The sequence below is a fragment of the Mixophyes fleayi genome, chromosome 3, assembly GCF_038048845.1.
Source record: "Mixophyes fleayi isolate aMixFle1 chromosome 3, aMixFle1.hap1, whole genome shotgun sequence".
NCBI classification, from domain to species: Eukaryota; Metazoa; Chordata; class Amphibia; order Anura; family Limnodynastidae; genus Mixophyes; species Mixophyes fleayi.
In genome coordinates, this window is record NC_134404.1 from 141479891 (window position 1) to 141493679 (window position 13789).

Sequence of the window (13789 nt, forward strand, 5' to 3'; positions counted from 1 at the left end):
CACAGCTGATCTCTGCTCATCTGTTCCACTCATTCGTGGTAATCACTGTGATCAACACCCGCTACTTACTCTGCACGCACCGCTGACTACTGCTGATTCGTTCCACATCCCTGTGGTAAGCCGTGGTTCATCGTTTGCTGCATACCTGGACACCGTTGATCTCTGCTCATCTGTGCCACTCATTCGTGGTAATCACTGTGATCAACACCTGCTACTTACTCTGCATGCACCGTTGACTACTGCTGATTCATTCCACATCCCTGTGGTAAGCTGTGGCTCATCGTTTGCTGCATACTTGGATACCGCTGATCTTTGCTCATCTGTTCCTCTCATTTGAGGCAACCTCTGTGATCAACGCCCGCTACTTACTTTGCACGCAGCACTGACTATTGCTGATTCGTTCCACATCCCTGCGGTAAGCTGTGGTTCATCGTTTGCTGCATACCTGGACACCGTTGATCTCTGCTCATATGTGCCACTCATTCGTGGTAATCACTGTGATCAACACCTGCTACTTACTCTGCATGCACCGTTGACTACTGCTGATTCATTCCACATCCCTGTGGTAAGCTGTGGCTCATCGTTTGCTGAATACTTGGATACCGCTGATCTTTGCTCATCTGTTCCTCTCATTCGAGGTAACCTCTGTGATCAACGCCCGCTACTTACTTTGCATGCAGCACTGACTATTGCTGATTCGTTCCACATCCCTGTGGTAAGCTGTGGCTCATCGTTTGCTGCATACTTGGATACCGCTGATCTCTGCTCATCTGTTCCACTTATTCGTGGTAATCACTGTGATCAATGCCCGTTACTTACTCTGCACCCACCGCTGACTACTGCTGATTCATCCCACATCCCTGTGGTAAGCTGTAGCTCATCATTTGCTGCATACCTGGACACCACTGATCTCTGCTCATCTGGTCCACTCGTTACTGGTAATTGCTGTGATCATCTCTCAGTATCTACTGTGCCTGCATCGCTGACCTCCGCTAATTCCTTCCACAGTCATGTGGTGATAGTTGTGACTCATTGTCTGCTGTATGATTCATGCTTCTGACACTCACCGGACGGTGAGTGCCATTTCTCCTGTGTTCAGGAACCGTGGCCGTCCGCCATCCTGAGGGTCTGCGCATGTGCAGCCCTTATGAAACCTTCAGTACCTGTTGCTTTTAATTGATTGGATGATCAGGCAACCCTCCCTATTTAAACCACCTGTGATCATTACCTGGTTGCCTGATCTTGGAGTCTCATTCCCCATGAGCCTCTGAAGGTGGTCCTGTGTTTCCTCGTGTATTCAGCTCCAGCTGATTCCTGTCTACTTTGATTGTGGTTTCCAGACCACTTCAACTCTCCTGTGTTCATCGTGTCTGCACTCAGCTGATTCCTATCTGCTATTGCTTCCGGATTCCAGTCCGCCTCAACTCTCCTGTGTTCAGCGTGTCTGCTCTCCGCTGCCTCCGTTACTCCTGCCGGTTTCCAGATCGTCTCAACTCTCCTGTGTTCATCGTGTTAGCTCTCCACTGATTCCTACCTGCTTCTGCTGCCGGATTCCGACCGCCTCTACTCTCCCATGTTCAGCGTGCCTTCCCTCCGCTTCTACTGCCGGATACCAGACAGCCTCAACTCTCCCGTGTTCATCATGTTTCCAGTTTTGCTTACTACTGCTTCCTGAGTATTGCTCCGTTGATTTCCGGTTAACTTCCGTGCGCTGCACCAACCTGATTACCGCTTCCATCATCCAGTGGTCTCTCCTCCTGCCGGCGTTCATCCGTTCAGGTATCCCTGCACGTCTCCTTGACAGCCTGCTCTCCTGAACCGCGGTATGCATACTTTCCATTGACTTTGCTATTGTATTGCATATCCACCTGGACTGTGTTGTGTTCATCTCCGGAGTCTTCCATCTACTGAGACTATTGTTACTATTGACTTTGTTTCCTATTACCTGGATCTCTATAGTGACTTTTGTATACTTCAAGCAGCGCTTGTCAGTTATTATTGTATTGTGGTTATCATCGTGGGATCAAGTTCCGTGTGCCCGTGTATCCTCAGTATTCCATTCATCTCCTCGTGCCCTCCTCACATATATATAGCAGTGGTACAACTTGCTGTACGCAGACCACTGACTTCCCCGTTACCTACTTGCACCTGGAATCCATTCCTTCACTATAGACATTGGTACAACTTGCTATACGCAGACCACTGACTTTCACTACCTCCTCTCTACTCCTGGACATTCCTCCTCACTATAGCAGTGGTAAAACTTGCTGTACGCAGACCACTGACTCTCCTCACGTTTACTTGTCCATCTGGTTCCTCGTGTACATACATCTAAGTCATTACCAGTTGCTGCTAGTCATAGACTTTCCTTGAGCATTCTCTCACCATCTGCTGATTCTCCTGTTCCGTTGTCACCCTGCTACCAGAGGACCATAGTACCAGCTATATTACTCTGGTAAGAACATCATCTGGTGATATCCTGTGCAAAAACTCTCAGTGCCCGTGACAGTAAGATCAGGCCATGACAGACCCAGGAGCGGAACCTACAGCTAAAGAGATGCTGCAGTATCTGGTTACCCGTATTGAACAACAGGATGTTCGCCAACAACAATTGCTGCAATGTTACCAGGCGTTAGCCTCCCAAAGAACGTCTGCGCAAAATATCACAGCTTCTGTTGATGCTCCTGTGCCTTCCTCCGTTTCCCCAGTGCCATCCCAGGTGTCTACTGCTTCCACGCTACACCTGCCTACTCCCTCAAAATATGATGGAGACCCCAAAACATGCAGGGGTTTTCTAAATCAATGCTCAGTTCATTTTGAGCTTCAACCTCAAAATTTCTCTACTCATCGTTCCAGAGTGGCCTATCTCATTTCCTTGTTTTCCGGACAGGCTCTCGCATGGGCTTCCCCTCTGTGGGAAAGAAATGATCCATTATTACAAGATAGTGGCAAATTTATTTCCACGTTTCGAAGTGTATTCGATGAACCTGGTCGTGTTATTTCCGCTGCATCCAGCATCCTCCGTCTACGTCAGGGTTCTTGTACTGTAGCCCAGTACGTCATTCAATTTCGGATATTAGCCTCTGAACTTCAGTGGAACACTGAAGCTTTAATTGCCGCCTTCTGGCACGGGCTTTCTGATAAAATTAAAGATGCACTGACTACTCAAGAATTACCTACTTCTCTAGATTGATTTCTCTTTGCCATCGTGTAGACATGAGATTTCGTGAAAGAGAGTCTGAAAAAACAACTTCATTTAAAGCACCTCTTCGCTCAAGCCCTCAAGTTCGCCAAGTTTCATCTCCGGTGATACCTATGGAGATAGGTCGCTCCAAATTAACTTCAGAGGAGAGGGACCGAAGAGTAAAAAATAGACTTTGTATCTATTGTGCTGATTCTACTCTCATATGCTCAATTCATGCCCTAAAAAATCGGGAAATGCCAGGCCCTAACCAGTTCTGGAGAGGTGAAATTAGGGTCCCTGGAGTCCTCTCCATGTTCTACGAAATTAAAAGTTTTTGCTTTTGATGTTACGGTTTCCTTTGCTACCAAATCTTTCATGTCCCAAGCACTTATTGACTCTGGAGCTGCAGGAAACTTTATTTCTAAATCCCTCGTAAATCAATGGTCTCTACCAGTGATTACTTTGAAAATACCTATTACTGTGACTGCTATCGATGGATCACGCATTATTAATGGTCTCATCACCCAGAGTACGTCTCCAGTAACCCTTCAAATTGGTGTATTACACCAGGAAGAAATTTTATTTTTAATTCTTCCTGTTACTACCAGTCCGATTGTATTAGGCCTTCCATGGCTTCAACGTCATTCTCCCCAGATTGACTGGCACACTCCTCAAGTTACGTCTTTGGGGCCTGAATGTCATCATCGTTGCCTCTCTCAAGTCGTTCCTCTCAAAATAAAGCAATCCTCCATTTCACCTTGTTCACCGGGACTTCCTCCTCAGTATGCTTCTTTTGCCGATGTATTTGATAAAATTCAGTCTGAACGTCTTCCTCCTCATCGTTCGTGGGACTGTCCGATTGATCTTCAACCTGGCAAGACTCCTCCCAGGGGTCGTGTGTATCCACTTTCGTTACCTGAAACTCAAGCCACATCTGAGTACATCAAAGAAAATCTCCAGCGAGGATTTATTCGACCTTCTACCTCTCTCGCGGGAGCAGGGTTTTTCTTCGTAAAAAAGAAGGATGGGTCATTTCGTCCTTGCATAGATTTCCGTGGACTTAACGCCATAACTATCAAAAATCGGTATCCCATTCCATTAATTACTGAGTTATTTGATCGTATCAAGGGAGCCCGGATCTTTACCAAGTTGGATCTTCATGGTGCCTATAATTTAATTCGAATCAGGTCCGGTGACGAATGGAAGACAGCTTTCAACACCAGAGACGGGCATTATGAATATTTAGTAATGCCCTTCGGGTTATGTAACGCCCCCGCTGTTTTCCAGGGTTTCATTAATGAGATCTTCCGGGACTTGTTATATGTTTGTGTCGTCGTCTATCTGGACGACATATTAATCTTTTTTCAGGACCTGCCTTCTCATCATCAACATGTGGCAGAGGTCCTTTCCAGACTCCGGAAAAATTCATTATTCTGCAAGTTAGAAAAATGTTCATTCGATTTGCCCCAGATTCCATTTCTGGGATATAGTGTCTCCGGAGTTGGTCTTCAGATGGATCCAGAAAAGGTGAATGCTGTATTACATTGGCCTCAGCCAACTACTCTTCGTGCAATTCAGCGTTTTTTAGGTTTTGCCAATTACTATAGACGCTTCATTCAAGACTTTTCCTCGATTGCATCTCCTATTGTGGCCCTAACTCGTAAAGGGGCCAATACTAAACAATGGTCCTCTGAGGCCCTTCAAGCCTTCCAGTTTCTCAAAGAGTCCTTCTCCTCCGCTCCTGTTCTTCGACAGCCTGATGTGACGCTTCCCTTCTTCCTGGAGGTAGATGCCTCTAATGTTGGTTTAGGAGCCATTCTCTCCCAAAGATCGGAGCAACAAAAATTCCATCCTTGTGCCTTTTACTCTCGGGGTCTTCTGCCTGCGGAGAAGAATTATACCATCAGGGACAAGGAGTTGCTGGCTATAAAAGTAGCATTAGAGGAATGGAGATATTTGTTGGAAGGAGCTCGTCATCCTGTGACAATTTTTACTGATCATAAAAATTTGTCATATTTACAGTCTGCTCAATGTTTGAATCCTCGTCAAGCAAGATGGTCTCTTTTCTTTTCTCGTTTTGAACTAATCATAACCTTCAAACCAGCTGCGAAAAATAAAAAAGCAGACGTCCTATCTCGAGCTTTTGTGACGTCCTCAGACGTTGAAGATGGTCCTAACCACTCTATATTAGACCCCAAATGTGTTTCTCTGGCTGCTTCTTCTACTAAGGTGCTACCATTTGGGAGAACCCTCGTGCCTCCTGCTCTTAGGAAGAAAATCCTTTCGTGGTTTCACTCTTCTCGCTTTTCCGGACATTTTGGTGAACGCAAGACTTTTGAAATTCTTTCTCGAAGTTACTGGTGGCCTTCTATGAGGAGAGATGTCAAAGATTTTGTGGCTGCTTGTGAATTGTTTTCCCAGTTTAAGACTCCCCGCAGAACTCCAGTGGGTTTGCTTCAACCACTACCCATTCCTTCCAAGCCGTGGACCCATATTAGTATGGACTTTGTTACTGATCTTCCTCCTAGTAAAAAGTGCAATACTATTTGGGTAGTGGTGGATAGATTTTCGAAGATGGCGCATTTCGTTCCTTTGACCGGTTTACCTTCTTCCTCTACTCTGGCTGATTATTTCATCAAAGAAATCTTCCGTATTCATGGATGTCCTTCCGAGATTGTTTCAGATAGAGGAGTGCAATTCGTTTCCAGATTCTGGCGGGCTCTCTGTAAGACCTTGGGTATCCGATTATCACTCTCATCCTCCTACCATCCTCAATCAAACGGACAAACTGAAAGAGTCAATCAAGATCTTGAGACTTTTATAAGGATGTTCTCTTCAGCCAACCAAGACAACTGGGTAGATTTGCTTCCATGGGCTGAATTCGCTCATAACAACATGTATCATGAATCATCTTCTAAAACTCCACTCTTTGTGGTTTACGGTCACCATCCGTCTTTTCCGGAATTTCCTGCCCTCCCTCCCACCCAAGTTCCTGCTGTAGAGACTGTTTGTCAGACCTTCAAAAATATTTGGTCTCAGGTCAAAACCTGTTTAAAGAAGACATCTGCCAGATATAAGTCTTTTGCAGATAAAAAGAGACGGGCTATTCCACCACTTAAAATCGGAGATCGTGTATGGTTATCAACCAAAAATATTCGTTTGAAGGTCATTCAAGATCATTCAAGTGATAAATGCAGTTTGTTTCAAACTTCTACTACCTAAGAACCTTCGTATTTCCAATGCCTTCCATGTGTCTTTGCTCAAACCTCTTATCATCAACCGTTTCTCGGTCCCTCCTTCAGCACCTCGGCCAGTTCAAGTTCATCAAGAGGAGGACTTTGAGATTACTCACATATTGGATGCAAAAATTTCGCGAGGAGTGCTTTCTTTCCTCGTTCATTGGAAGGGCTTTGGTCCTGAAGAGCGTTCATGGATTAAAGCAGAAGATCTCAACGCTCCAGCTCTTCTTAAGAAGTTTTATTCCAAGTTTCCGGACAAACCCGGTTCCAGGTGTTCTGTGCCCACCTTTAAAAGGGGGGGTACTGTCACTCACCGGACTGTGAGTGCCATTTCTCCTGTGTTCAGGAACCGTGGCCGTCCGCCATCCTGAGGGTCTGCGCATGTGCAGCCCTTATGAAACCTTCAGTACCTGTTGCTTTTAATTGATTGGATGATCAGGCAACCCTCCCTATTTAAACCACCTGCGATCATTACCTGGTTGCCTGATCTTGGAGTCTCATTCCCCATGAGCCTCTGAAGGTGGTCCTGTGTTTCCTCGTGTATTCAGCTCCAGCTGATTCCTGTCTACTTCGATTGTGGTTTCCAGACCACTTCAACTCTCCTGTGTTCATCGTGTCTGCACTCAGCTGATTCCTATCTGCTATTGCTTCCGGATTCCAGTCCGCCTCAACTCTCCTGTGTTCAGCGTGTCTGCTCTCCGCTGCCTCCGTTACTCCTGCCGGTTTCCAGATCGTCTCAACTCTCCTGAGTTCATCGTGTCAGCTCTCCACTGATTCCTACCTGCTTCTGCTGCCGGATTCCGACCGCCTCTACTCTCCCGTGTTCAGCGTGCCTTCCCTCCGCTGACTCCGCTTCTACTGTCGGATACCAGACAGCCTCAACTCTCCCGTGTTCATCATGTTTCCAGTTTTGCTTACTACTTCTTCCTGAGTATTGCTCCGTTGATTTCCGGTTACCTTCCGTGCGCTGCACCAACCTGATTACCGCTTCCATCATCCAGTGGTCTCTCCTCCTGCCGGCGTTCAGCCGTTCAGGTATCCCTGCACGTCTCCTTGACACCCTGCTCTACTGAACCGCGGTATGCATACTTTCCATTGACTTTGCTATTGTATTGCATATCCGTCTGGACTGTGTTATGTTCATCTCCGGAGTCTTCCATCTACTGAGACTATTGTTACTATTGACTTTGTTTCCTATTACCTGGATCTCTATAGTGACTTTGTATACTTCAAGCAGCGCTTGTCAGTTATTATTGTATTGTGGTTATCATCGTGGGATCAAGTTCTGTGTGCCCGTGTATCCTCAGTATTCCATTCATCTCCTCGTGCCCTCCTCACATATATATAGCAGTGGTACAACTTGCTGTACGCAGACCACTGACTTCCCCGTTACCTACTTGCACCTGGAATCCATTCCTTCACTATAGACAGTGGTACAACTTGCTATACGCAGACCACTGAGTTTCACTACCTCCTCTCTACTCCTGGACATTCCTCCTCACTATAGCAGTGGTACAACTTGCTGTACGCAGACCACTGACTCTCCTCACGTTTACTTGTCCATCTGGTTCCTCGTGTACATACATCTAAGTCATTACCAGTTGCTGCTAGTCATAGACTTTCCTTGAGCATTCTCTCACCATCTGCTGATTCTCCTGTTCCGTTGTCACCCTGCTACCAGAGGACCATAGTACCAGCTATATTACTCTGGTAAGAACATCATCTGGTGATATCCTGGGTAAAGACTCCTAGTGCCCGTGACAGCTTCATTGAACACTGCATAAGATGTTCCACTCTTTAGTGGTATTTGCTGTGATCATCGCTTACTATGTATTCTGCCTGCACCGCTGAACTCCGCTGATTGTTTCTACTCTCCAGTATAACAGCCATGGTCCATCATCTGCAGTATACTCTGTACTTCATAGAACTTTTCATTTATGTTCCACTCTTTAGTGGTAATTGCTATGATCATCATCTGCTATTAGAACTGTATCTCTCTGAATGCTGCTTAAACTAATTCTCTAATCTGTCTCACGGGGAACTTCCCTGGAGGGCCGCAACCTGCAGGGTGGAAGCCGCTGAAGCCCAAATTCCCTTGCGGAAATCCCTGGTGAATACCTTCCATTCTGTTAGACTCCACAACTCTAGGGAAGTCTAGCCAATACCAGTTGAGACAGCAGGATCTCACTCATTCTTCGTGTGCAAACCTGACACACATGCAACATTGACCTGAAGATGTTCTGATTAAAGCTAAGGCCTAAGTACATCAGTTCATATTCAATCAGCAAAATGATAAGTCTGGTACTGTATAGTCTACAGCTACCAACTTTCTTCCTGATCCACCCAGTGTTTCATATCTCTAAACTGAAACTGATGGTGAAGGACCCAATGTGAATGTTGGTTCCTCCTCCTGCAGTAGAGATATAGGGCCACCTAGAATACATCATCCAGTCAATCACTGACCGCCTGGTGCATCGGAGGGCCTTGGTCCTGAGGACTGCGCTTTAATTAAGTTGATTAATGTTCAACACCTACTCTTCTTACAAAATTCTCTAGGCTGCATCCCACCAAATCTAAAGTCTGCTTCTAAAGAGGGGCACTGTAAGTATATCAGGTATGGATAGCAGTTGGTCGTGTACTATCAACTTTGACAGTGTGTGAGGATTTGCCAAAATTCCAGCTAAAGAAGTCAGATGGCAGTGCCCTGTCAACATTGATATCTGCACACTCTTTTTCACTTACTGCAAACTTCTGCTAAAGGTCAAGTCAATCAGAACTAAGAGACCTCAACTGTGTGCAGCCTTAATAAGGCCCTCACTCCTACAAAGTTTGCACAAGCAAACTTTGGAGTTGCCTTTCTCTGCTGGTGCTTCAAAGATACTTGTTTTGTTTGCTTGTTCATCGATTTTATCTTTGGCCCGTAACATTTTACACTTTCCAACCCATCAACTGCAGATTCATCCCTAGATATTCGACTGTTTCCAAACCATCATCTCCTGATTTGTCCCTTACTGATCCACCTTCTCTAAATGATTTCCTTGGCTGTAAGTGGTGCATCTCTGATATCTAAGGAATGAGAATTGTTGGAAAAAATATTTATATATATATATATATATATATATATATATATATATAAAAAAAAGTTGTTTTATTTGTTTGGCGAATATCTTCCACCGCTCTCAAGCTAAAGCTGCCAAATCTTACATACTTATTTAGTATTGAAAAAGTAACCTATTAGATCACATAGTGCCAGGGCAACAATGTGACAAAGCAACAGAGCAACAAATTTTGAAAACATCAATTTCACACACAATTGTTTGACTGCTGGAAGGGAACCTCGCCACAACACAACAAAGCAACACATCTTATTTTCTAAATAGCATTTGTGATCTATTTACCAAATAATTTGCTAATATAGAAAAATTGCTACACATTACAATCAGACCCAGGCATCACCGGGTGACCCTGCTAGTTTTTATATAAGGTAACTTGTATTCTACATTAAGAAACCCTTTATTTTTTATTATTTTTGTTAAGATTTGAAAATGTAACTTTACTTTATAGTAATAACCATAATTATTGATGTTTATACTGGTGTTTTTGTTATTCAGACAATAATCATTTGTTGACACATGCAGCTTATATCTTTTCTATTTACCTTGGATAAAAGTAGATGGTACAAACTGCTTCTAATAGTTATTTCCCATAAACCATATAAACAGTACATTTTCTGTTCTTAGGACAGAACACATAATAGATTGTACTTGGACAGAAAAGCTGTAAATGCAACATAATTCATAACTGCGGGAATATGGGCTTTATATCTTTGCCAGTATACCTGAGCAATGAGGAAGTGTTCCACTCCAACGGCTATCCTCTTGGCAAACTCTTGTTAAATTTCCTATGAGCATATGAGCCCCAATGCAAGAGTAGTGGACTCTCGATCCATACGTGAATGTATCTCCACTTAGAATAGCATTAGCAGGAACTCCAGGATGACCACATGATATTGCTGTAAACAGTAAATCATTTGTCAATAAATGTAATAAAATCAAATGTTATATCAGTTGAATATACGGACCCCTTATGACTGCATTTGTTCTATTTGCTAATATTTATCTGAAATGTGTCTGATGTGTCTGTTACCAAAATAACTTTTCAATTGTCTTCAAGATAGATAGTATTTTAAGCCTAGTATATACATTTTTAACTTATATTTATTTTATAGTATACATTGGTATTAATAACCAAAACATTGTTGTAAATATTCACACTTAAGAGGTTCCAAAGATATTTTGCTTAACAAAATGCATCTTTTAAAAAAAGTCTAAAACATTATCCCATTTACATAGCAAGATGTTATCAGTGCATAGAAAGACCTACTGTAAACATAATTCAGAGTAGTTAGAAATTGTGGAACTACAAGTCCCAAAATGCCCTGCCCATATGTGCATCTTAGGATTGGAACTTGTACAAGAGATGGAGACCCACCGGGTCCCCTACCTCCATTACACAGTATACATTTGTAAATATTACTTATAATTAATCATTTGGGGTTTTTTTTCATTGGCCCTTGCATTTATGAATTATAGTTGTAATTGTTTATTAATATTTTTATTTAACTTTTCATATAATTAATCCAAAACAGAATAATAAGTGCCACTAAAAAGGAAGTAGACACATGGCTATAATATAAATTGGTTTTTATTTTTATATGCAGAAGCAAAAGAAACTAGAAGCAATTACTGTGGCAAATTACTAATGAGAATGTTTTTCAACTACTGTAAATAATTTTCCAAGAGATGTTTACATTGCCTGCAACTCTTATAATTTTGTCTTAATGACTACAGGTAAATTGAAAGATGGCACAAGGGAAAAGTAAAAATAATTTAATTGTTGATTTCCACAGACCTCATTTCCTTAAGAGCAAACAGAGCAAGCAGTGATGCAAAATCATTTGAGAAGGAAAAAAAACAAAACAAAACAAAAAGTGAACACAGGATCTAACAAAAACTTGTTCTATTCCTTTGTATAGCCTTTACACGCTTTCTAAACAATAATAAAAAAAAATCTCCATTGTAAGAAGCAACCACTTGCAATAAGTCATCCCTTATATTTTAATTTCACTAGTTTCCTTTCTCTAGGGCTGTGTTCAAGGCTGCAGTAAATCATCCTCCATATTGTATTTTTACAGTTACAAGAATCTTAACTAGAGAGTACTTTTAAAGAAATTACAGAGAGCAAAACAACCTCTTCCATTCCCCTTGGAATCTCCAGATCTGTCTACATTTTGCCCAATTGTTTTATTTTGTCTTTCTCTATGGTGTATCCCTGCAATTGAGTCATTCTAGCAGCATAAAGTATATATTTACTTGAAATGTTATTATAACTCATCCAAACTTGTGTTCTCAGAATATTACTTATTCGGAAAGATTCTTTCAAGGTCAGATGCACTGAAGTTGGAGCAGACTTTAGCCTTTGGAGATGAGTGCATAACGTATTTATTATACATAACCTTTAAAAAACATTTATTTTCCATTTTAAAAAAGAGACGCAACATCCTTATCGTTTGAAAACAAGATAAAATAGTTTAAGGGCTCTTTTAACTCTATGTTATTATGTGGTGTTCAAGTGGTACATGCTTTCAGCACACAGTTTTCTGTGTTAAAATGTAAAAAGTATGTGCTGGTTTGAAAACAAATTTTACACATTAAGGCAAAATATCTGTTCAATTACAATCATTACTGAATTGATCAATGTTTATTATGGCACCTCATAGTAAAGGGAGTATTGCTTAATTTCAATTATATGGTTTGGAGCATCATCTTCAAGCAGAGATGAAGAAAATTTTACACAAAATTTGGACTTGCGCTCAGCTGTCTGTAATATGATATACTCAGTTTGCTATTAAGGTAATAAATGTCTGAAATTATAATTCAATATTCTTAATTAAAATGATACAATGTATTAATAGCAGTTAGATTTGAGTCATTAGCAGACCTACTTTAGAGGTGTTTGAAGACTAAACCTGAAAGGGGAAGTCACTGTAGTTATAAGAGCAACCAGTAAAATTATATCAATGAAATTTAAAGTTGATCTAGAACATGCCTTACCCCAACTATAAATCTGCCATCACATTTTAAATTTGCCTCTCCCTCCAATGCAACATGGTTTTGCCAAGGTACAAAGTTACTAATTTCTTTGCTTTATTTTCCTTAATGAATCAGGCCCCTTATCTCCAAATGGCCATTTAAAAATCACAGAGCGCAACACCATTGCCAGACTATCATTGATAATAACAGATTATGAGGCCAGGAATCATCTAGATTACAGGTTCAAATGCTGTATGTTTCAATTTCACATTAAAGAGGGAAATTCTGTGATGTTATGTTTTGACGTCACTTGTATATTCCCTCGATGACAGGCAGGCTGTCAGGTGAGGGCCGAAGAGACATTAATCAGGTTACCTCTGCTAGCATCAACCAATAGGTTCAAGCAAACTGAATCAAATACTAACTTGCTTACCAATTAATATTAGATCCAGTTTACATTCTCTCTATAAGTGTTGACTATAAGTGAGACCAATAGTAATTTAATGAAAAAAATAAAAAGATATTTAAAAAGCAAAAAAAGTAAATAAATTATGGGAGGATAGAGTTTCTTCCCTACATAAGAATACGGAATGTAGTTGGAATATCGACATTCAACATGTCGACATTTAGAATGTTGACACCATAAGGTTGACAGTCAGAATGTCGATACAGTTAAGAGTTCGACATTCAGAATGTCATCATGTTAATTAGGTCGACATGGTTAAATGTAAATGTTGACATTGAGAATGTCAACAGGCTGTAAAGTTGACAGTCACAATGTCGAAATAAAGCTCTACTGCCAGCAAAACAGTAAAAAAATTGGACTTAAATGTAAAAATAAAATGTGTGCCCCAAAAGAGCTTAACAAATCCTAGTGTTGCCAGGCTAGGCTGGTACTAACAAAATCCGGGTGGGGAGCCAACATCATGGGATCCCCCCTAATTTTACTTTTACCAGCACAAAACTTTGCCAGTCGGGGTGGTGGCACTATAGCAGAGAACCCCATAATGTGGGCTCCCGCTGCCATAATGACAAACCAGGCTGGTCAGCACAAGGCTGTATTCCCTAGAGAGAACTGGTCTGCCAAAAAAATTCCCCCATCAAGTATACCCAGCCCTGTGCTGAAAGCACTAGGGGGTAAATGTATCAAGCTGAGAGTTTTTCAGCGGGTTTGAAAAACCAATCCGATTCTAGTTATCATTTATTTAGTACATTCTACAAAATGATAGCTAGTATCTGATTGGTTGCTATAGGCAACATCTCCATTTTTCAAA

At 41.8% G+C, this 13789-nt stretch overlaps 1 protein-coding gene across 1 annotated transcript in view; it reads right to left on the minus strand.

Annotated features, from left to right (window-relative positions):
* CSMD1 (CUB and Sushi multiple domains 1) overlaps positions 1-13789 on the minus strand; it is a 1526452-nt gene that overhangs the window by 61472 nt on the left and 1451191 nt on the right. The window contains exon 56 of the mRNA XM_075202483.1: positions 10262-10435. Coding sequence (XP_075058584.1) covers positions 10262-10435 — 174 coding nt within the window. The remainder of the gene's footprint in view (positions 1-10261; positions 10436-13789) is intronic.